Source organism: Porites lutea, chromosome 8, assembly GCF_958299795.1.
Source record: "Porites lutea chromosome 8, jaPorLute2.1, whole genome shotgun sequence".
NCBI classification, from domain to species: domain Eukaryota; kingdom Metazoa; phylum Cnidaria; class Anthozoa; order Scleractinia; family Poritidae; genus Porites; species Porites lutea.
Genome location: NC_133208.1, coordinates 5,021,755 through 5,043,620, shown reverse-complemented (window position 1 = coordinate 5,043,620; position 21,866 = coordinate 5,021,755). Strand labels below are relative to the sequence as shown.

Sequence of the window (21,866 nt, the reverse complement as noted above, 5' to 3'; positions counted from 1 at the left end):
CCAAAGGGGCTTTTCAGGAACAATGATGATATTACATTATTTATAATAGCTAATTACAACACTTAATCTAATACTAATTACAATGTTAACTAATTACTAATTATAATGTTTTAAACTTTACTAAGAAGTTGGTGACATTAGAGACATTAGTTAGAAATAAAATGAATTGGACAGCCGTGACACCGTCCTTTACAGAGTTAGATTTAATGTGACAAAACTTCTTTTCTTTTTTGATTTATCAGGCTTAATACTAAGGAGGCCAATATTGGGCTGGTTAACCGAAACACTTGAATTTTCCAAGGGTGTGATAGCCACTCTCTGACGAGCTACCAGTGTCCCCAAATCTTAACTCCGTCACAGGAAGTTGGGATTTCTCAGTAAGTAAACCGCTGTCTTCGCGCCACGTGGCATCATTCATCTCGCAGTTACATCCATAATTAGGGTCTACGCACGAGTTTGGCGATGTGACCCCACATGCGCACTTTTTGTAATCATCTGGTCTAGCTCCGCCCCAATAGATCATCTTTTCTTTGTCACGTGATACCCACCAGCATTCATCATCTCTGAAAAGAAGGGCACGATAGCATTCATACTTAATAAACTGTTCGCAATGAGCGGAAACATCTGCCAGCCCTGCTAACTGTGCCACGTCGGTAAGCCCCGTTGCAGTGTAGGTGATATATTTCACGTAACTCCCTGGTCCTTCGTAGCCATCAACTAGCGTTCTAGCTTCGCTGTCGTGACCTACTACCGTCACGCCGACACCGTTTTTGTCAGCCATGTCACAAAAGACAGTAAAAGGCTCGTTGCCTCTGTCGCCATCTGGGTCGATGACGTAAGAGCCACTCGTGGCCTGAGGATTTTGAGCTTTAATGTCACTGCAGCTTCTTTCTGGATAATTAAACGAAAGCAAATGCGATTATTAGATTGAGTACCTGGTTCCAGAGGTTTTTTTTGAAATTTTTCTTTGCCAAAGAGAAAGCGAGCCGCAAAGCGGCGACAAGGAGTCGCGAAGAAAACTTTTTTTTTTCTTTCGCGAAGAAAGATTTCAAGAAAAACCTCTGGGACCAGGGTATAGATTGACTGCATCGAATTTTATTGTTGTTTTTGCTTGGCTTATATTTTGAGACCTAGTAAAGCCAACGCCCCATACTAGATCACTCACATGGCCAGCAACTATGCAAATTAATTGCTAGTTTTCACATTACGTCAGATCCTCAAATTCAGTTTAAACTAAAGAATTATCGATCCTCCAAAAGATTTACTTTGATAAAGAATTAGTTTGGAAGGAGTCGAAAAAAATGGGGAATGCTTTCACTTTTTTCGGCATTGCGAAGCCGAAGAAAATGTTTGTATATACGCAAACACATTTTTTTTTTCTTAAAGCGGCGTTTGTTATGATGAATGGTGAGAGGCGTAAAAAAAATCTTTGCCCCCTGAACTCGAGCTGCAATGCTGTTGCGACAGAGCATATATTTTTCTCGGCCCCTCCCAAATTGTCCCCCGTGGGCCCCGAGAAGAGTTGATATACCCATCCCCAGGCTACGTAGACTCAGCATATTTGTAGGGATAGGTGCTAAGTATTTCGTAGATATCTTACCTTCTAGATTACAATAAGTAAGGACAGGCATACTAGAATTTATGGTGGAAAGCCAGTAGTTGCCGCTAGGAGCTTTCCCCTCGCTATTTTTTATTTCATAACAAGTCTTAGCGGGAAGTTCAGCAATGGAACCAAGAGGGACTGTTCAAAATTGAAGGAAAGAAACAAATTAGAAAATTACATTAACTCTCGGACGTACACGCAAATTCATACCCTTAGCATGGTACAGGGGGAGGTAGGGGGGGGGGGGGGGGGGGAGGAACACGATGATGATGATGGAAACAAGATTAAAGGCTTTCTACTGAAGGCAAAATTGTTTCAAAATTTTGCAACATGCCAAAAATCAGGGAGGGAGGGCCTCCCTCCCTGATTTTTGATAAGTTTTACTATTTCGAAACGATTTTGCCCTCAGTGGAAAGCCTTTAATCGTCTCAACAAGATGAGGTATATTTTGTGGGTGGTGGCGCTGCTGGGGGCTGGTGACGTCACCAACAATGGCCGCAATTTTGGCCACCATCTTGGATTTTACCAAGAATAGCCCACTTTCGACATATTAAAATTCTAACATGACTCCAAGGCTTTCTGGTTATTTTTCTAAATTTGGTTTGGTTTTCTTTGTGTTCATGTCTCTTATAGGAATTACGAAACAATGGATTCGTGAAACCTCGGAGTCGTGTTAGAATCATGTTTAATATATCGAACGTGGGCTAATTAAAAACCAGGTTAAAACCGCAGGACGTGATAATTTTTTGTACTTGACACGTAAAATAACACATAAATTAGCAATTTGCATAGTTTTATCCACAATCTTTACTTTTATCGTTGAAAGAAGTTGAGAAAACATGTATTTTCACCCAAAAATGGCTTGACCACCTGCTACTTATAACGTCATACCTCGTAACCATAGTAACTGACCATGACTAAACTTGTCTCAAATTGCCTACGACGGATAAACGAACAGCTTCTGAAAACCGTCAGGTGCTGATGTTTTATCGTCTAGGGAAAAACTCCAAAAAACTTAGAGGGGGGGTAGCAACCATCCCCCCCCCCCCCCCCCACCCCTTGTACGTCCGAGGGCTAAGTTAGTTATTTCAACATTCCGTATTATCAACTTAGGAGACGTTCACAAGGAATCGGACGAATTTTCGACAGGTTGAAAAAAGAGTCCTGTGTGAACCAAGTATCCCCCGCTCAAATCTTTCAGCCGGTCGAAACTGATTCCTCCTGTGTCGTTTGAAATAGCCTTAGTTTCAAGATAATCAAAAATCTTTTGGGACCTTTTCAGATGAGATTTAACGGACCGTTTTAAGTTTGTTCTTAACTGATAGTTGAGACCTGGGAAGAAAAAAATAATGGACAGCTAAGAAATAGCGCGTAATTAAGGAAAGTATTTACAGTTGAAATATACAATCATACAGTCAACACAGAAAACATCTCAATATGCTCGAGCAGGGGCCGCGAGGAATCGGTGGGTAATGATGACGTTTCTATTATTTGCGCCCGCAAATGGCCAGGATGAAGTTAAGACAGAAAATCCCGAAGGGACCGCTTAGGAAAATGTAGTGACATTTATTGTGCAGTCATACTTGGATACTCTTTTGCGCGACGTGTTATCAGTGACATTCTTTGCAGCAGTTGTTTTGAAAGTTATGGACCAAAAGACACTCGTTAAGCGCAGATGAAGTTATAAGGTACGTATAACTGTGTATATATAAACACTTGGAGAGTTTGTCAGACACGAGTTCACAAATCTTTGATTAGAAACCTTGCCAGACACTCTTTCTCTTTCTTTGACCGGAATAAGACGCGGCCCCAAACAAGCAAGACGAGTCAACAACGGCTAGCTTATAACTAGCAGAACGATGGACGATTACAGAAATTCGCCGACAATCAAATTCTGTGCTGACTTATTCCCTTCTCACATATGTCCTTCCGCTATAAAGTTTAAAATAAGACTAGAATGCGCGAGTGTGAATTGATCAAACGTCCTTTTAATTTCTAAGGCTTACTTTCTGGCAAATAAAATGAACTGAATGTAAAAAGTGAAAGAGAAATGGCGAAAAATTCAACTTCTAATTAAATCTTTTCTTATGGTTTAAACTATTCTCGAAACTGAGAATGTTTTGATCAAAGCTGGGTAAATCGAACTGAAACTGTGCACGCTGGAACCTTGCGTTTCCTGTATTCATCTCACCTAGCTATTGTATGGAATATGTGTGAAAATCTTCATTATGAATCGGTATATTTCAAAGAGCTACACACGAGCAAGAATACTATTGACCAACAATATACAGAGCGGGGGTAGCTTTTGGGTCATTAAATAGAGGGTTTTCATCTATTACTGCTCTCGTGTGTGGTAAAATCGGAAAAAAGTAAACTGCATTATTAAAAAAAAAAAAAAACTTTTCAAAGCATTTAGGCCATCATAAGGATTATTATTCCCCCAAATCTTTTCTCGTTAAAAACTAATTTATCTTGGGGAAAAATGCTGAAGTGAGACTCTACCGTACTAGCGAGTAAAATTCAAATCCATTCATCAATATTAACAACTCTGAGTTAAATTTCATGTTTGTTAACGTTTATTTTAATAGCTTTTTATTTAATATTTAACAATTAATGAATGAGGATTTCGTGTCATATGAAGAATTATGAAGAACTCGGAGGGTGTTATCCGGCTTGGACTACGGCCTCGAAGGATAACACCCCCCTCGATCTCCTAAATTCTTCATAAGATACTCAGCCTCATTCATTAATTGTTAAATATTAAATTTTTGGAACTTTTTTGGAACGTTGATGTTATGTTTTAGTCAATAATAGGTAACAAAGATATTAAATACGCTGCGAGCAAGCTTTCTCTGAGCCCGACCTCAGAAAAGTGAAAACAATACCGCAAATATGACCACATTTTGGCTTTTATACGGCTAACGATTTTTAAATATAAATTTCTGTCCGTTATGTTTAACAGACACTTGAAGGAAAGAATCAATTGTTTTGAAAAAGTTTCCATCGGTTTTAACCTGTTCAAGGAAGACAAAAACAAACAAAGAAACAAAAAACAAGGCCTGAAATAGGGTCCATGGACTAAGAGACAAGACAACGAAAACCCTCTACATGATAAATTGTGGATAGAAACATTTTTTCGGTTGCCTTTTTTTAAAACGACTAACACACGATTTAAAACATTCATTTTTTGCCGAATGACTGGAGATTTTGGCTGTTTAAACCCACTGAGACCCTCTTAAAATTGTGTCTCGACAGTCAGGCTATACCCAATATAAGAAATAGAACACTTCGAAGCACAAGTGTAATTAGCAAAAAATGACAACGGCATTACAATTTCTTTTTGGAACTTCAAGACAATAAATCAAAATTAGATCATTCCAACAGAGCACAACCTAAACCTTCGAGTTCGTAGAACACTCGCTACATCCGCGTTCACACAGCGGACCTATTCTATTATTCCGGTTGGCGTACAGGTAGTTTCGCCACTGACATTTTAATCAAAAAACCTAAAAACCGCCTTTTGCCGATTTTTTCACCTGATTTTACATTAAATAAGTTCCAGATTTGGTTATTTTGTGTTGAAAAGTGGAATTTTCTCAAAAAGCTTGGTGCTTTGCTTAATTAATGGTAGCCTGCAGTGCAGGCGGAACCTTGTTCGTGTTCGTAATATTGTTGTAGCCGCCATCTTTGATTTTATGATAGTGGAAGATTAGGGAGAGTAGAAATAGTAACTCTTACGGTAGCCTCCTCTCTTTGTGAAGTTTCAACATGGCACTTTCGCGAGCAAATTGCGCGCGCAAAGAAAACGCCTGCATTGCAGGCTAAATTAATGGTTGCATGACTATCTCCTAACTGATAACAGATGTCGAACCCCTTCATCGTTATATTTACCTCGGTCACTCTCTCGTTTGAAGTAAGATCTGTCTGCGTTTGGAATGAAATCCTCGGGTCTTGCTTCCTTTGTTCTGTTGTTGAACTCGCAAGTGAGGAGAGAGATTACCCAGTTTAAGCTTTGACATCGGTCATCTTTGTAACAGGCAAATACGCATGCGTATGGAAGATCTGCCTGCAGTGTCTTGTAGATGTGTCCCCGCAACATCCAGCCTAAAATTGATGTCTCGGATCTACACTGCTGAGTAACTGCTCCTTGGAGCAGATGCGCCAAGATTAAGAGAACTGATGACTGGAATAATTGGCTGTTTTCCATCACTAGTCATCCTGTAAAAGTTTTAAGAATATTTTATGTACAGAATTTGGTCAGCCCTGTTTAAGGATTAAATTCTTCTATAGTGGCACCTTTTTAAACAAATTCTTATCTTTTATTTAAGCAAATAAAGTTGTTATAAACCATGATGATACCAATGCATATGACTGAAACTGTCATTGCCTTGCAAGAAAACCACCAATAAACTGTCTCAGTCTTATGGCTGTTTTCCTTCGCGAATGTACGTATAACTTTCCTAAAATAATCGTCTTCTTGTAAGAATTTACTCGTGTCTAAAGCTAACTGACAATACTGATTTAAGTTAGTAAGAAGGTGACCTTTTAAAAGATTAAAAGAAAGTAAACACAAGATGATCATCAGGACTACTTTAACGAGGGAAATTAAGACGCGTCCTAAATAAGAAGCAATTAAATACTGGCACATTAAAAACGTCTGAAATACAACAGGACTTATCAAAGACGCATCTTATCTGGAAACAGCCCATCTTGTTTCAGACGAAATCAGTCTTCATAGAGTCTTCATACGGTACAGTTTGCGTCTTGTTTAGTGCGCGCATTATGTAATATAAGGCTCGTCTTATTTTTCCTATTGTGTTAAAACAAATATTTGCCATTATATTGCTCCGTTGATCTTACCAAAGATTGTTGATACTGTCGCTTAGTCTGCATAGGGAAACAAAGCGTAAGGGCCAAGACCAGGACGTGATATACCGCTTACATATACTGCTTACATCACTTTACCTGCATTTTAGATTTTTTGTTTATAGCAGGAAGTTAATTGCGTTAAGTTAGCTTGCTAATGGAACGTTTAATTTATGCCTGACCTTGGGTGGTAAAGTAAATACTTTTTCAGAGTCATCTGTCGCTCGGCTTGAATATTCTGAAGATGATGATAACAAAATATCTTTAAAGAAAGCCTCATGGCTGTCGGTCAAGTACATTTAAATAACAAATATTGCAAATTACGGTCGCAAACTGCTCCAGTAAACTTAAACGTTAGCGAAAAAATAACTTGTAAATAACAAAAACACAGCTTCTTTTCTTATCCCACAAATATACCTCTCAAACATTATATGAAACGTTATAAACAACAAATATGAACGTTGAAAAACTTTTGGGCTTTGCCTAATAACTTTTCAAAACACACAATCAGCAATTCGCTTTTATTTACACCTCTTCAAATTTGTCCGGTTTTTTTTTTTCCTTGTAATTTATACCTTCTTTTAAAATTAATCCAGCATTTATTTTTTATGTTGCACACAATGTAGTGGCCTTTCCTACGGTTAAAATTTCATAAATTTCTCACCACAGCTCCTTAAAAAGGAGATCTTTTTCAGGTGTTCAGTCTACTGACAGATGTCATGTATATATCTAACAGCTATAAATGCAACTGAGTTAATATAAACATAGGTTTCAATCACCGCGCTTGAAACACGCACATGCATATAGGTAGCATTTTATGGGCACCTGCTTATACACGAGCGCGGGGGTAAAAAAAAACATGTTCGTGTACAGTACTGTGTCTTCGCCAGAATTTGTCCTTTGATTATATTCAAGCCAAGTAAGTTTTTGTGTTGGAGTTTATCATCGCTCCCTACCCGTTTATCAAGAAGTATTAGAGTATTCGTGGATACTATGATATCGTAGCTTTTAAAAGGCAATTAATTGTCTGAAAAGGAAGTTTGTTAACAGAATACAAAATCAAGAGAGAAAAAAACTCCATCTAATATGCAGAGCATCAAGGAAATGTGTTGCTGTTGAAGTACACGTTACAGCTGACTATAAGAATAAAAGAAACAGTTTTTAAAGTAGTGAGAGACGAAGTAAACAAAAAAAACTTAAGAAAGATTTGATTTTGCACAGTTTTTTCTTTTCTGTTGTTTTTGGTTTGATTTGTTTTTTATCTTTACTCCAAAACTGACCAATTCGTTTTTATTGTTATCATTAATAAAGCGGAGAAAGCGAAGTCCCACACGAGAAAACAGTTGAAAGTATAAAATATTTACGCAACAATTACTAGGTGTTTTCGTACACAGGGTGCAAGTAAATTATCACCGCTAATGATCTGGGAACTTCTCTTTCGTTACTGGAGCTTAATTGATAAACCTTAACGCGCAACCTGTCTTGTTTTCCCCACTTTATTCAATTTATATGCGCGAGTTGGATAAATTAGGCCACACTCCTTGCTAATTTAATTGCGGGTGACAAGAGGAGCACGCAATCCTAATCTCCAGGTTGTTATTACGCATGCACCGCATGTATGTAGCCAGCATTCGTTTGGACTTCCACTAAGAATGAATGGAATGCACAAAACGCAATTTGATCACTAACCTGAGATCAGGCTCTATTTTCGTTCCGCTTTGAAATTACATTCCGGCGGGCAAGACGAAACGAAAAGAGAGCCTGATACAAATCTTTAACGAAACGTCTGCCGCCCACTTTTTTGATTGATTGACATCTGCCGAATCAGCCAATCAGAATTAATCTCTACTTTTCCGTTGTCTTGATATTTTCCTCGGCAATTTCCCCCGATTTTCAGTACATAAACCTTTACTGGAACAAAAGCAGCGATGCGATATTTTTCGTCTAATACTTCACAGCTGGCGATTGATGTTTCTTCTATTTTCGTTCCGCTTTGAAATTACATTCCGGCGGGCAAGACGAAACGAAAAGAGAGCCTGATACAAATCTTTAACGAAACGTCTGCCGCCCACTTTTTTGATTGATTGACATCTGCCGAATCAGCCAATCAGAATTATTTCCGTTGCTTGTTTTTCTAGTATGCCAATTTTTCACGCGTGGGAAAAATGCAGACTGGCTGACTTCAAAAATAGCTTTTATCTGTTAATTTTTTCAGCTAAAAATAAAACAATCAGCACTATCACATTTAACTTCTTGCGAAATTAAGGGAGATCCCTAAGGTTACTTCTGTTGGCGTAGAAGGTAAAAAGTTTTCGAAAAGACGGCGACACAGTACGATGTTCTACTAGTTTTATTATTTTGGCAAGGCGCTCTGGAATTTAAAATACTGAAATCTCTACTTTTCCGTTGTCTTGATATTTTCCTCGGCAATTTCCCCCGATTTTCAGTACATAAACCTTTACTGGAACAAAAGCAGCGATGCGATATTTTTCGTCTAATACTTCACAGCTGGCGATTGATGTTTCTTTCGCAGTGAGCCTCCGCTTGCGTACCCCGTTCAGAGAAGTCATTCCCGGCTAAACTTTTAAATGAAACCAGTTTTAAGATGGGCAGTATTTTGCTTTGCACCCGTTTGTTGGTAAATCAAAATGCACCTTGTTTGCGGTCAACAACTTGCAGAGGGATTCAACTCCGCGATACACTCACTTTCCGTAAATAAAGCAAATCCTGAGAAGATATGAACAACCACATGAATTTTCTGAATTTCCATGGCACATATTAAGGCATATTTTCCTACCATAAGACCATAAAACAGTAAAAAAGACAGCAAAATCGATCCTTCTGTCCACCGACGACGGATCATTCACGAAAACAACCACGCGAGGAATAAGCGCTTTCAACTTCCGGCGTTTCCGACAGCCAATCAGATCTTGTGGCATTGTTCTAACAGCCAATCAGCGTTACGGCCAAAATCTGGCCGTAACGAGCACAAACTTGTAATAGTTTGTATCAGGCCCAATTTCAGCGGTAGCCGTTAGAGAGAATGTATGAGAACCGCTCAAATTGGGCCTGATCTCAGGTTATTTGATCACGCGCGTTTCGACCTTCTACCCCTCGTACTCTGATCACGCGTGTTTTGACCATATATCAAGTGAAACTTACGCAAAGCACAGCGTTGGAGCAAAAGCGTTTGGTCCTTCCATCATTGTCGCCCGCACTCCCTAACCTTTGGTTATTACTAGCAATAATTGTTAAAGGGACTGTGTCACATGTTAGATTCATTGGGTTATAAGAGACCTTAAGATTGAGGTTTTTTGGCATTTCCCGCGAACCGTGAACGGCAAGTAGTCACGTGACCAGGGCCTTGCTGTCAGGTTTGCAGTTTGCGGTTCACGCTTCTACGGCTAGACCACGCTCCATAGGTAAGCTGGGCTGTCAAAAAAGTTTTAAGTAGCAGGCTGATAATGAATAGTAGGCGGCTCTGGAACTCGCACCAAGGTCGCAAGCTCTTGAGAGCTAAAGCATCTAGGGACATTTTGAAAATTAGAGCCTCGGAAATGGCATTTCAAGGGGTTTTCAAGAGGTGTTCCCCACTGCGGACGCCACGTTGTTTCGTCAAAATGCACGCAAGACTGGGAACAATGCCGTCCAAATTTCTCTAAGGTTCAAACGTTTCACAGGTCTAAACCTGTTAGAATTTGCGTTCAATGTCGTTCAAAACTTGGAAACAGATGCGTTACAATTTTATTCGATGGAGCTTATTTTTTGTTAGCGGTTATGGTAGAAGGAGATGAAAGTAACCGGTTAGGTATGGCTAACTAGCCAGCGCTTTTGGCCGGCTACCGGCCCTTATTGACCGCCCTGGGTAAGTACCGCAAGGTTTTTTGCACCCCAAAACATTACAATCCCACGTTTGAGAAGAATTGCGACTTTTTGGAACTCTTTTGCTTATGAACCATCGAATTCTATTTCAAAAAACGTAATTTTGAAGGCAAATTTTCAGCTAAAATAGAAGTAAGTGGACAAATAAAAACAAACATGGCAGCCTCAAGCTACCACCCGCGAATCTTAAGTCCCAGATATGGGCAGACGGGTAACGTGCAACAGTTAACCGCAAACGGCAGTTTGTCGTTTGCAGTAAAATGACCAAACCTCATCTTAACGTGTCTATTATTGCCAATAGGGCGTCTACATTCCCGAAGGAACTTAACGTTAGCGATGAATTTACTCAGTAATTACGAAAAAATCACAGCTTCATATCAAATTAATATTTCAGGCTCTGAAAGCATATTATCTAACGTTAAAAACAGCAAAAGAATAACTTTGAAAAGCATAGTTAGGCAAACAAGTTTTCAAAAAGCACACTTGCATTTCGTTTTAATCTTCAAGTTTATCCATTCAGGCCTTCTTTTGTAGTTGCTGTTCGTTATACCTTCATGTATTGAGCTCTTTTTTTGTGTCTCCACACAATTTAGTGTCAGCTTCAATTAATGGAATTTTAATTTCAATTAATAAATTTTTGACGCAGCTCCTTTAATTATAAGTAAGATCTCAAAATCCTGGGAAGTGAGAGCTTTAAAATGTTTGGCAGGATGGATGGTGCATTTTCTGAAATTGGGCGCCTGCTCTATTAAAAAGAAACTACAGCCTTTTAGAACTAGTGGAACGCCCGTGATTTTAAGGTATTTTCTGATTATTGTAGTTTGAAAAGTAAACGTGTACAATTTTTAACTCTTGTATGGTTCCTCTGAGGTCACCAATGTCCTTTGTTGTATTCGCGTCTTCTGTGGCTTTACTGGCGTTTTCCTAATGTGACGAATAGTCCTTCTTTAGGTCGGGTAATAAGCTCCGCGCATGTCAAAAGTTCATCAAACGTCTGTGTGGACTCCACGTTAAAGGAACGCAGAACATGAGATAACACAATCTTTTCTTCCATGAGGGCAAACCGCTGACCTGTAAGGAAGAAAGAAAATACAGTCGCGAATCCCTCTTAACCGACGCTCCGCCTTGTAAGTCAACGGCTCTAGATACTTATGATAGCCTGCGAATGCAGACGTCTCTCATCACCCCTTGCTTATAGGGAGGTTTCGCGGTAGAGACGTCTGCGCCTCAGCGACAGAAATTTCGTACTGATGACGTAAAATCTATCTGGAATCTGGAATCTGGTCTGAAGCTCTGATAGGTCGACGAAGTATTAGTTCTATTGTTTTGTTTAGCTATCGTTTAAGAATGACAGACAAAGGGCTAAAGGTCAAATGTGAACGCGACGAATCTACTACAAAACAGTCAATATTCGTGGAATAAATTCTTCTTTTGAGAGAATTAAGTAACTGAGTTTTGCTGGAGCTCGTTCGTAGAAGAACCTTAATCGACCTGGAGAAACATAAAATCAATCAAATTTATATTTGGAAACCTATGACCACCGGATTAATTACAGTATGTAAACATCAATTGACGTCATCAGTATGGAATTTCTGTCGCTGAAGCAAAGACGTCTCACATGCGAACGGCGAGGAGCAAGGAGAAGAGGCTGGATTATCTAGTGGAAGACGTTAGCTGTTCACTTGGATTATAATTTTGGCATGACGAAATTAAACCTCTTTGCGTGTTTTCATAACCGTCATTTTATAAATGTTAATGTCCTACCAATGCAGTTTCTCGGTCCTGCTGAAAACGGAAGAAAAGCAAATGGATGTCTCCCTTGGCTGTTTTCTGGAAGGAAGCGATCTGGATCGAATTGCAACGGTGCTGGCCATATTTCCGGGTTTCTGTGAAGAGCCATTGGTGAAACCCCAACCGTTGTGCCTTTCGGAGCGAAATATTCACCTACAATTTAAGGGAATTTGAATTATCCCTTTTCTTTTCCTAAATTGTCGAGGCTATAGCCTGCGCATGCGTGGGCACTTTTTTCTTTCTGATGTTAGGGGTAAGGGGAATTGGGGGCCCCAGGCGCTTGGAGTGTGCTCGTGGAAAAGGGAAAGGCGCGCTGTTTACGTAAGATCATTAAGTGATGATTATTCATTCAAAATATCTTCCCAAATCTGATTGGCTAAAAGCACACGCATAATTCACCATAACCAGTCACTGATGACCTAATTTGGAAGACGTTTGTGTTTAACGAGGAAATGACGTCAAAAATGAAGCCCGCTAGAGGTTAAGGGCAGGCACTGTTACCGAGAAGACCTGGGGACGAGGTTGAGTTGTTTCGGTTTCGAAAAAAAAAAATGGTGGACATTTCACTTGTTTCAAGAGTAAGAACTACAGCTGGAACTAGGCAAAATAATAACTAAAGACATGGCAAAAACAGCAAGAAGACAACTCGGAGGGCGACATCTGCTATTTCGAGAATACAGTCGAATCCCGATAACTCGAACCTTCAAGGGAAATAGAAAACAGTTCGAGTTATCGGGAGTTCGAGTTATCGAGGGTAAAATTATATAGAAAACGATCTGAAGGGAAATGAAAATTGCTTCGAGTTAGCGGGAGGTTCGAGTTATAGAGGGTTCGAGTTACCGGGAGTCGACTGTATTTGCGGAAACGTACGCTATCGAAGATGAACTTAACATCGATGAAGGTAAGCATGTTTTAGCTAGTTTTTAAACTAGGAATTTTTTTTGAATGACTAATAAAGCAATTAATAAATTTGGCTTTCGTAGGATATGAAGAATTAAGCAGACCTCGGAGGGTGTTATTCGGCCTCGGTGGGTAACACCCTCCTCGATCTGCTTAATTCCTCATATCCTATTCAGCCTCATTCATTAATTGCTAATTAATTTTGGCATGTTTGTGGCCAGTGCCCTGACCAAATAGATCCCCGGTTGGTAAATCTGATATATGATAGTCAACTTAAATCATGACGTCATTCCCTCGTCACATGACCTCTCACCATTCCATGAATAACCTTACTTAGGGTCGATACTTTTAGAACTGCTAGAAACTTTATTGTTTGGCTTCATAGACATTTGTAAGCTATGAGCTTCTAGAAAGGAGATCCACCCTCCCCATCCAGGCTCTCAGTTAGGTTGTCCCCAGCTTGCAGGTCGAAAGGAAGACATAGTGACGTTATTTACCCAATTGACAGTCTTCAGTAGTCGTTCTAGCAAAATGTGGAACAGATGGAAATATCCGCTGGGCTTCCATAAATAATAAGATTAAAATGTTTGGATAGCAAGTATCGCCGAAGCTCTAAATTTTCGCCTGTATCGTCTAAAAATTCATTCAGGCGATCGCAAACACCTCACTAGCTGTAACGAGGGACAATTTCCATGATTGGTATATATATCTTAAGTTTGGATAGGCTATCCTCCAGTGCGGCGAGGCGAACGGAGCATTTCGCAAGAAGCGCGAGATGAGCGCTTCGTGCGAAATGCCCATTGCGCCTGTCGTGGAGGATATTATCGGACCGTTTTCATATAATCGTCCGGATTGTCTTCGATGGCCCGAGTTGTCTCAAGATGTGTTCACGCGATGGAGATGATCCGGGCTATTTGGGCGACCACGGCAATTGCCCGAATTGTATTGAAGTTGACAGATAGGTTGATTGGTTTAATCGCGTCCGGATGAGCTACCTTGATCATCCAAAATAATCGAGAAAAAGCAGTCTTCTCACAACTTAACAAAATACGAAATATTTCAGTACCTTAATAACACATTCCAGGTAACGCAAGTCCTTTAAATCATCCACTGACAGTGTTTCAGGGCGACGGTCTGTAAAACATCGATTCAATGAGACAATAATCGCAGACTTTACTTTTGGACAGTAATCACACTTCTTACTCTTGATTTGCAATTGCCCTCACCAAAAAACAGATCCACCTCTTCCTGTACTTTTTGCTGAATTTCTGGATGGCGCCCAAGAAGGTATAAGGCAAACAAAATACCAGCAGCTGTGGTGTCATGACCCTTAAACGAACAGAAAGGCGATTAAAGGATGTCCCTGGAGACGAGCATAACCTCGGAGCCTTGACTGATGATCGGTTGCTCACTCAAGTAAACAGTGTAAAGTAATATTTTAACCCTTTAAGTCCCAATAGTGACCAACGTCAATTTTCTCCTAACAATATCCATACACTGTCAAGAGATTAGGTTATGAGAATTAATAAAATGATCACAAAGAGAAAAATCTCTGATCTTTTATCAATTTCTCTTAACTAATTCTGTAAGGAAATGTATAGAGATCAGTTTGGAGAATTTGTTTGTGGATATTGGGGCTTAAAGGGTTAATGGATTGAATATGGGTGGAGTCCTGAATAAAGAGGAGAAGTCGTTTCGTCATGATACCATGGTAGCAAAATTTCTGGAACTCCAAGAACTGTTGACAATGCAAATGCCGTCTTTTTCAAGAAAGATTGTTGAAAATCCAGAAATTTTGCTACTATGGTAACATGACGTCACACTATCCCTCACCATAGGACAGTCAGTAAATATGAGTCTCCTTTGGACACACTGTGCGGAAGTTTGAAAGTTTCTTCATCTTCAACTCTAAGTGAAAGTTATAGTTACGTTTCTGTGACCAATTCAGTTGGGCCTTGTTTTATTTCTGATCTGGCCTCATGCAGTTGTTCAAAAGTTGAATAGCGCTATCCACCGGATAAATTACTATCCAGTGGATATGTATGGAAATGAAATCCGGGGGGGATTTATTGACCGCTAGCGCAAGGGGGTGGCGGTGGGGAAGCACTCCGCCCTCGTTGTCGTGCTCCGCGATCGTCGATTTTCAAAAAGAAAAGTAAAACAAAGTCTATGCACATAAGTTGTAGGTGAGTGAGAAGTATGCTCTAAGTTCTGTTCTATAATGCTACCGAGTATTTCCATTTCGTCACATATTAAAACAAACGAAACAACATACAAAACATCCACGCCTATAATGACAAAAACAAAAGACAACGAGCAAAAGCGCAAGAATCACAAGCATTCAGACCTCGAACATAAACGTATCCACTTCTTCTCTAACTCCTTCCCGTGAAATTTCCCCTTTGTCATACGCTTCCAGCAATAGATCGAGAAATGCCAGACGCTTCTTTCTTTCAAACACTTCTTCTTCTTTACTGGTTTCCCCGTCTTTCTCCTCTTTTTGTGAAATGTTGTTCTTGGCAGCTCGGTCAGCGATTCGCTCATCAATGACCTAATGGAATATATTTCATGGTTTACTTGTCAGCTGATATGACAGCCTGCTATCAGGCAATTGTGTCGGAGTTTCGCTCTAAGAAATACCACCCAGAAAGAATAATTATTCATAAAACCTTTCTGTTTTGAATACTACATTAGAGCCCGCTTATTGTTTACATTAATATAGTATTTAGTACGTATATCTTCAGTGAATGTAGCATGACATCTGACAAGGACAGCGAATTTGGCGACTACAGGACGTGGAAACTCAAGTCTATATAATAAGGGTCTCCCCTCAAATTAGCGCCGCCCTCTCGAGTCAAACAATCAAATAGGCGCTTATTCGAGCATCTACGGTACTAAGATATAAGACATGGTTGAGGGAAATAAAGGGGTGGGACGAGTTGACAATGTGTCATCAACGATTCAGGCCGGCCATTTGCTAAAAAGTAAAGTAAAAAAGTACCTTGTTTGTGAAATCGTGAAGAATCCTAAGGTATTTATCATGTTCTCTGCCCGAAGGCGTAAAGCTATAAATGACATCATTCCAAAGCCAAGGAGATCTCTGCCTCTTGTGAACCAGCTTGGACATTCTGTTGCATGTAAAAGCAAACTAGTCCTTCGTATGTGTGTGTATGATCTGTAAGTTATGAATATCTTAGCTATTTAAGACAAAGTTTCGGTTCGAGGGGCTTGGGTCCTTTACATTTTTATAGACCATGAGACCGGCATTCTCAAGGTGGAGCGCGGTCCCGAAAAAAAAAGTCAAAATCTAAAGAATAACAGCTGGGGATCTACAGCAAGTTGCAAAGTACCTGGGCTGAGACACCGTACCGTATTTTGGCTTAAATGGCCTGTCCATGATCTTGTGCTTGTGATCCCCCGTCCACCCCTTATCAAAGACGCTAGCAATACAAGAACAGGCTCAAAACTTGGAGGAACAACTTTCAATGGAAGGGAGGAGGGAGGTTAGTATTATACCTCACAGACCTGTGACTAGCAGCGATTTAGAGCATTAAGAAAGGTCGTTTTTTCGCCAGAGTGTCTCAACATTTTTTGCAAATGGTTGTAGCTACCAAGCCAGTGCATTTTGTTCGGTTAACTGATAGTTTTATCATTTTATCTGCAAAACTATTGAAAACTCGATCTTTCCGGGCAAGTTAACTATCGGGACTTTCGTAAAACTGCCCCTTGGTCAGGTTGAGCGGTTCGGCCTTCACTTATTTAAGGGTCTAGATCCACCACAGGTTTAATTATTTCCTTAATTATAACGACGCTTTTCATTTACTGAACTAGCATGGATATTAGTACAGGTAGAACGAATGCATTATATTTAAAAAACGATCGCAGTTATTAGTTTAGTTACTCCTAGTTTGTCGACATTTTGATTGTTAATTCTCGCTGGAGGGTCCTCAATAGGGTTGTTCAATCCCGGTATCATCCCGACTCAAATTCTCGCGCAATCCCGTAATCTCGATATGGTTATTTTCGGGATCCCACATCTCGCGCATACTTTCAATTCCGAATTTTGCTACCATTTTGCTATAAAATCGATATCCCGAATGCGGGCAAACAAATAAGGCAAACTCCACATCTCGAAGAGCCTATTCGAGACTCTTTGGGGACCACCTTGCTTGACTCTAAGCCACGTTAAAAAGAACGAAAGTAATTCAGTTGAAATTAGTAAGGCGAAATGAGCTCTATAGCTATTCCAAACCTCAAGACAGCATTCACGTATGGAGAATCGTTATTTTCTTGAGCGTTTGGTGATGAATCCATAGAGGTGACTTGAAATCAAAGAAAACAAAGAAAATTAAGGAATAATTTTCATCACCGTATTATCAAGACCTCAATGATTACATCCGCCTGCTAAGTTCCTTAACAAAAGAAATTAAGGACCCTGATTTTCTTAACCCATTCGCCTGTGTGAATCCACGCTCCTTCAACCGCTTTTGACGTCATCAGTTTTAACATCCAAGGACGTAAACTTTGTCAGCTAACTTGTGCAGAGTGAAGAGATCTTTCAGACCATACCACTGGGCATGATTCAGTCACGGAGGCCAGAGAAAAAGGAAAAAAAAACTTGTACCTTTAACCCGAAAATTCCCTTGAAAATTTTGTTCCACAACCGACCCGACTTGCCTTTCATCTAATCCTAAGACCGTGAAAGCTTTCCCAGAAACATTTCCCACCAAAATGAAGCCTACTAAACGCCCTTAGCCAAGAAAGAAAAAAAAAAAAAGAGGCAAGAAAAGCGAAAAAAAGACGGGTGGAGAGAAAGCGAAAAGAAAAAGTCAAGACTGCCGTGTCGTTTTTGAACCCTCTCAAAATTTTGCTTTTTGGGCATGTTCGAACTTCGGAAGCGAATTTTTGGATCTGGATCAGGCCGCGAAGTCTACGATCTGTAAACGGATTTGTGGTAAGATTTAGCTCTTTATCGCCAGGCAGTGACGAGAAAACGGCTCAAACTAGCTTCAAGACGCTTTTGCGGCAAAATTTTCAAGAGCGAATGGGTTTATGTAATCCCTGAATACCGTGTGGGGCTGTAACCTCTGATACAACTTCATCTACTTGAGTAGAAGATAGGAGCTAGGTTTGGATGAGTGGCAGGCGTCCTGTTAATGCAGCTTAGGTAATACAAATTTTGATCCCAATGAAAACCGAGGTTATTTTCGATATTTTAGAATTCAATTATACTTACTGCAAATGATATCCAAGGTACAAAGTGAGATGAAGGGCATCAAGTTGAAGACTCCTTTGCCGACATGTTTCTGTTAAAATAGGGCATATGGTAAATTTTCTCGCATACACCATGTTGAAATATTAAACTCAGTTAACCCTTCGGAAGGTTGGAGAAAATGTAAATTTTAATTACCTCAAGGCGAGTAACCAAAATCGCTGCTTGTTCTTCGAATACTTGAAGAAAATCGTTCAAAATTCTGAAGTGGAAGGTTGGTGTGATCAATTTTCTTCTCGTCCGCCACTTCGAGCCTTCACTGTTTTAGCCAAAAGAAAAAACATGTCAAGAGAAGGTGAGGTAAGGATAAAAATAGATTACATAATACAGTAAAAGATAGTGGCTTTGCCTCCAGCTAAGCGCAAAAACGGGAGCAGGCACCGGCGGGTTTCAATTTCTCTCTCTCTCTTCTCTCGCAAAGACGTTAGTGCAAGGGTTAATGCCGGAAAGAGTTCCATTCTTTAATTGTTAACTGTTTATTCGACCAGTAGAGTTTATCACAGGTTCTATACAAACAGATTAATTTCTCAGGAACAGAACCACACGGCAAAAACTCAATCCGGCGCCTCACGTAGCGAACACTTTGCTTCCAATTTGATCGATCTGAAGCGCACAAGGGCTTGGAAAAGTTCTCAAAAGCCTTTAGATGTTTCGACCTTTTTCTCTGCATGATCTTCAATCAAGATTCGCTTTTTCACATAGTGGGTACATAGTTTACATGAATTCGTTGATAGGTTTAAGGGTTGAGGATAATAAGAGAAACCGCGATGAGATCAAGGTAGGAATTATTTTACCTACCTAATTAATAAGCCTTTGTTTGTTATCCAGCCCGGCATTGCAGTGAATGCATGTCATGATGGATGATGGAACAAAACAAAACAGAGGCAGGAAAAGCATGAAAAAAAAACAAACAAAACAAACAAGAACACTTTAACATTAGACTTTCTAATAGTCGCAAAGAAAAGTGAGTAGGAAAAAAAACAGCAAGGGAGGGGGTGAGGGAGGGCGAAAAAACCTCCTGTCTCCTCCCCCGTCTTCAAATCTTCTGCGTTTTTTCCTCCCTGGTGCTCTCTATTTCGTGCCACTCTTAGTCCAATATTTGAATGCCTGGAACTGGCTAAGAGAAGACTGGGGTTAGATTAAGGTGAGCGGGGTGACCTGCGAAGTGATGAATTTATGAAAGTATACGTTTGTGAAGGTTGTTGAACATGTTGAATAGTTATAAAATGGACTAATTCTTTCCAAGAATGTTGCTATGCGGCATCGGAGTCAATTTTCTGCACAAATGAAATGAGCAGGAGGCAATGTAAAAGAAATCAAAGCGACTTTTTTTTTTCTCAAGGTGTTTTCTTTGATCCTTTGTGTTTTGTTTGAAGAGCCAGTTTGATTCTTATGCCATCGACTCCAACACAGAGTGGTTTTAGAACTAACGTTACTGACCCGTCCCAAGCCACGGAATCATGTATGAATAATCGTTGGATTTGGTCAAGTGTTTTGAGCTGTCCAAGAGAATCTGAAAATATAAAGAGAATTTAAGTACTCATGAACTTTGTGTCTGTACGTAGTCAGTCACTCCTCTGACCAAAAGGTTTCCCTTGCACTTCTTTCATCAAACCCGAGAGTGGGAACGTCAAAATAAAAAAAATGATAGATTATAAGTGAGAAAATACAATAACAACAACAAAAACAAAAAACAACAAGAAGAACAAGAACAAGAACTCCTCTTGTGCAACATGATTTTCAGTTGCCTTCATACACAACGTCCCTGACACACCATAACGTCAAAAGCCCAATTTTCTTCACTTCTTTCTTGAAAACATGAAAGACAAGGCTATCTGAGTTCGGATGCTTCCTTTTAGCTAGACCTTCACTGACTTAATTTCCCAACTTTAATAGTAATCGTAAAAGAAATTTGTAAGAACGCGTTTTCCAGAGACGTTTCCATTCGGGCGTCGCCCGTTGTTGTGCTGTAAGGTCTCTAAAAAACACCTTACTTTCTCTCGCAGAAGTGGGGAACTACACACAGTCTCCTTTGCAGCCGTTATCAGGGTTTCCACGCAACGCTCCTCCTCACAAAGAAGGAAGAAGTGTTGGGTGACAACCCTTAATTATCACTGTTGCGTATCGTGGTTAAGGCGCACGGCGTATTCTGGGAAGGGATGGAGTTGGAGTGCGTTTGCAGTGGGAAAGTAGTCACAGCGTCGGCTAAAAAATAAATTATACACTGAATTCTGTGCTATATATAACACTAGAGATTTCTTACCTCAGCAAATTCAGGTTTAAATGTTAGCACATAAGGGTAAAGAGGCCCTAGCCAGAGACAGAAAACTCCCTCTTTCCAATGTTCATCTGCCCACTGCAGTACTAGTTTAAACATGCCTAGAAAGTGTAAAAGGTGACACAAAAGTTAATTTCAAGGAAATATAAACTTACTAGAACGGCTTAAATTTCAAGCAGGGAAACCTCGTTCATTATCAAGACAGAATTAGATTGTGGTTCTTTCTGGGTTAGAGAGAAGCGACGACCGGAAATGTGTTTGCGTTCGCTGGTCGATTACTTGCGTGACCACTGAAAGTTAAAAAGGGGAATTTTTGAGGACGATCGAAATGATCTCGAAGGCTACATAATTACTACGGATTAAAGAGGATTAGGAGTTCAACTGAAGTGAGGCCAGATCCGTCGAATATTCCTTTTCTGAGAATACCAGACTGCGAGAAGACGGAAGTTTCTGAAATTTTTGGTTAATGAAAACTCCAGATGAAGCCTACATATGTAAAGCATATTATCTAAATGCTTTACAACATGTAAATATAACCTGAAAACTGATCGATACACGGTACGGGTACCTTCAGGGTTACTGGGAAGCTGCCATGCGTTTCCAAAGAAAATATTAGGCCTCGGACCGGGTAGTTTTCTTAAGTCCGCTAAAGCGTGATATTTTCTGACAAGTGTAATAACCAAAAATATAATGCTAGCCAAGAGAGCTGAAGCAACCACTGAGAAGATGATGATCATCGCGTTGCAGTTGTTTTTGATCAACCACGAAAGTCGGACTTTACTAGCGATATTAAAACGATTTCGATTTGCTTGGCTCAGTGGATCTCTCTGTCTTTTATCAATCCTTGGGCTGTTAAAACTCCTCTGTAGGTTTCGTACAGTGCTCCATGTCGTTTACAGTCTCCGATTTTCCTGTCAGATCGTAAAACTCGAGCGCTTGGTGGTGTAAGCAAGCAGCCATCTTGGCTTGAAACCGACAGTAAACAACGTCATTGTCAAAATGTCACGCAAGGCTGCGTGACATAGATGAAGAGGGAAGAGTGGGGCAAACTGAACTAAACACAAAAACCTGGGGGGGGCGGAGGGGTGGCGAAGGCAGCCGAGAAGCCAGCGAGGAGTGCCAAACACTTAGAGAAGCTAAGGGGGAAGGCGCAGAAAAAATAAACACTGACTTCCCGGACGTCATGACCGGAAGTTCGATGGTCACCATCGGATTACACATCCTTATAAACTCTCGTCATATTTTCGCTAAACGAATATTAGTTTTGTAAAGGT

At 40.1% G+C, this 21,866-nt stretch overlaps 2 protein-coding genes across 3 annotated transcripts; both read right to left on the bottom strand.

Annotated features, from left to right (window-relative positions):
* Nucleotides 1-274: 274 nt before the first annotated feature.
* Nucleotides 275-5,813, bottom strand: LOC140945765 (contactin-associated protein 1-like). Of its 2 annotated transcripts, XM_073394809.1 has the most exons (3): nucleotides 5,495-5,813; nucleotides 1,601-1,741; nucleotides 275-891 (listed from the first exon to the last, which is right to left on the bottom strand). In XM_073394809.1, the coding sequence occupies exons 1-3, from the start codon at nucleotides 5,808-5,810 to the stop codon at nucleotides 275-277; spliced, it is 1,074 nt and encodes a 357-aa protein (XP_073250910.1). In that variant the 5' UTR covers nucleotides 5,811-5,813. The 2 variants fall into 2 exon arrangements, with proteins under 2 accessions (XP_073250910.1, XP_073250911.1); XM_073394810.1 differs by lacking the exon at nucleotides 1,601-1,741.
* A 5,143-nt stretch (nucleotides 5,814-10,956) lies between these two features.
* LOC140946098 (cytochrome P450 4V2-like) lies at nucleotides 10,957-21,507 on the bottom strand. The gene is made up of 14 exons (XM_073395173.1): nucleotides 21,161-21,507; nucleotides 20,578-20,693; nucleotides 19,755-19,827; nucleotides 19,113-19,125; nucleotides 18,453-18,573; nucleotides 18,279-18,348; nucleotides 17,295-17,364; nucleotides 16,044-16,170; nucleotides 15,390-15,593; nucleotides 14,269-14,371; nucleotides 14,110-14,176; nucleotides 13,540-13,607; nucleotides 12,116-12,295; nucleotides 10,957-11,422 (listed from the first exon to the last, which is right to left on the bottom strand). Exons 1-14 carry the CDS (start codon nucleotides 21,327-21,329, stop codon nucleotides 11,262-11,264), a joined length of 1,542 nt encoding a protein of 513 aa, XP_073251274.1. The 5' UTR covers nucleotides 21,330-21,507; the 3' UTR covers nucleotides 10,957-11,261.
* Between the last annotated feature and the right edge of the window lie 359 nt (nucleotides 21,508-21,866).

What these genes read in the sequence shown, in the direction of transcription:
- LOC140946098 (XM_073395173.1), bottom strand. Translation starts at nt 21,329, where the DNA reads ATGATCATCATCTTCTCAGTGGTTGCTTCAGCTCTCTTGGCTAGCATT. An exon ending in TACGTGAATGCTGTCTTGAG is followed by an intron (nt 16,171 to 17,294) that starts GTTTGGAATAGC and finishes TACATGCAACAG; the next exon opens with AATGTCCAAGCTGGTTCACA. An exon ending in TACTGAAGACTGTCAATTGG is followed by an intron (nt 12,296 to 13,539) that starts GTAAATAACGTC and finishes CTTAAATTGTAG; the next exon opens with GTGAATATTTCGCTCCGAAA.
- LOC140945765 (XM_073394809.1), bottom strand. Translation starts at nt 5,810, where the DNA reads ATGGAAAACAGCCAATTATTCCAGTCATCAGTTCTCTTAATCTTGGCG. An exon ending in CAAACGAGAGAGTGACCGAG is followed by an intron (nt 1,742 to 5,494) that starts GTAAATATAACG and finishes AATTTTGAACAG; the next exon opens with TCCCTCTTGGTTCCATTGCT. An exon ending in TACTTATTGTAATCTAGAAG is followed by an intron (nt 892 to 1,600) that starts GTAAGATATCTA and finishes TTAATTATCCAG; the next exon opens with AAAGAAGCTGCAGTGACATT.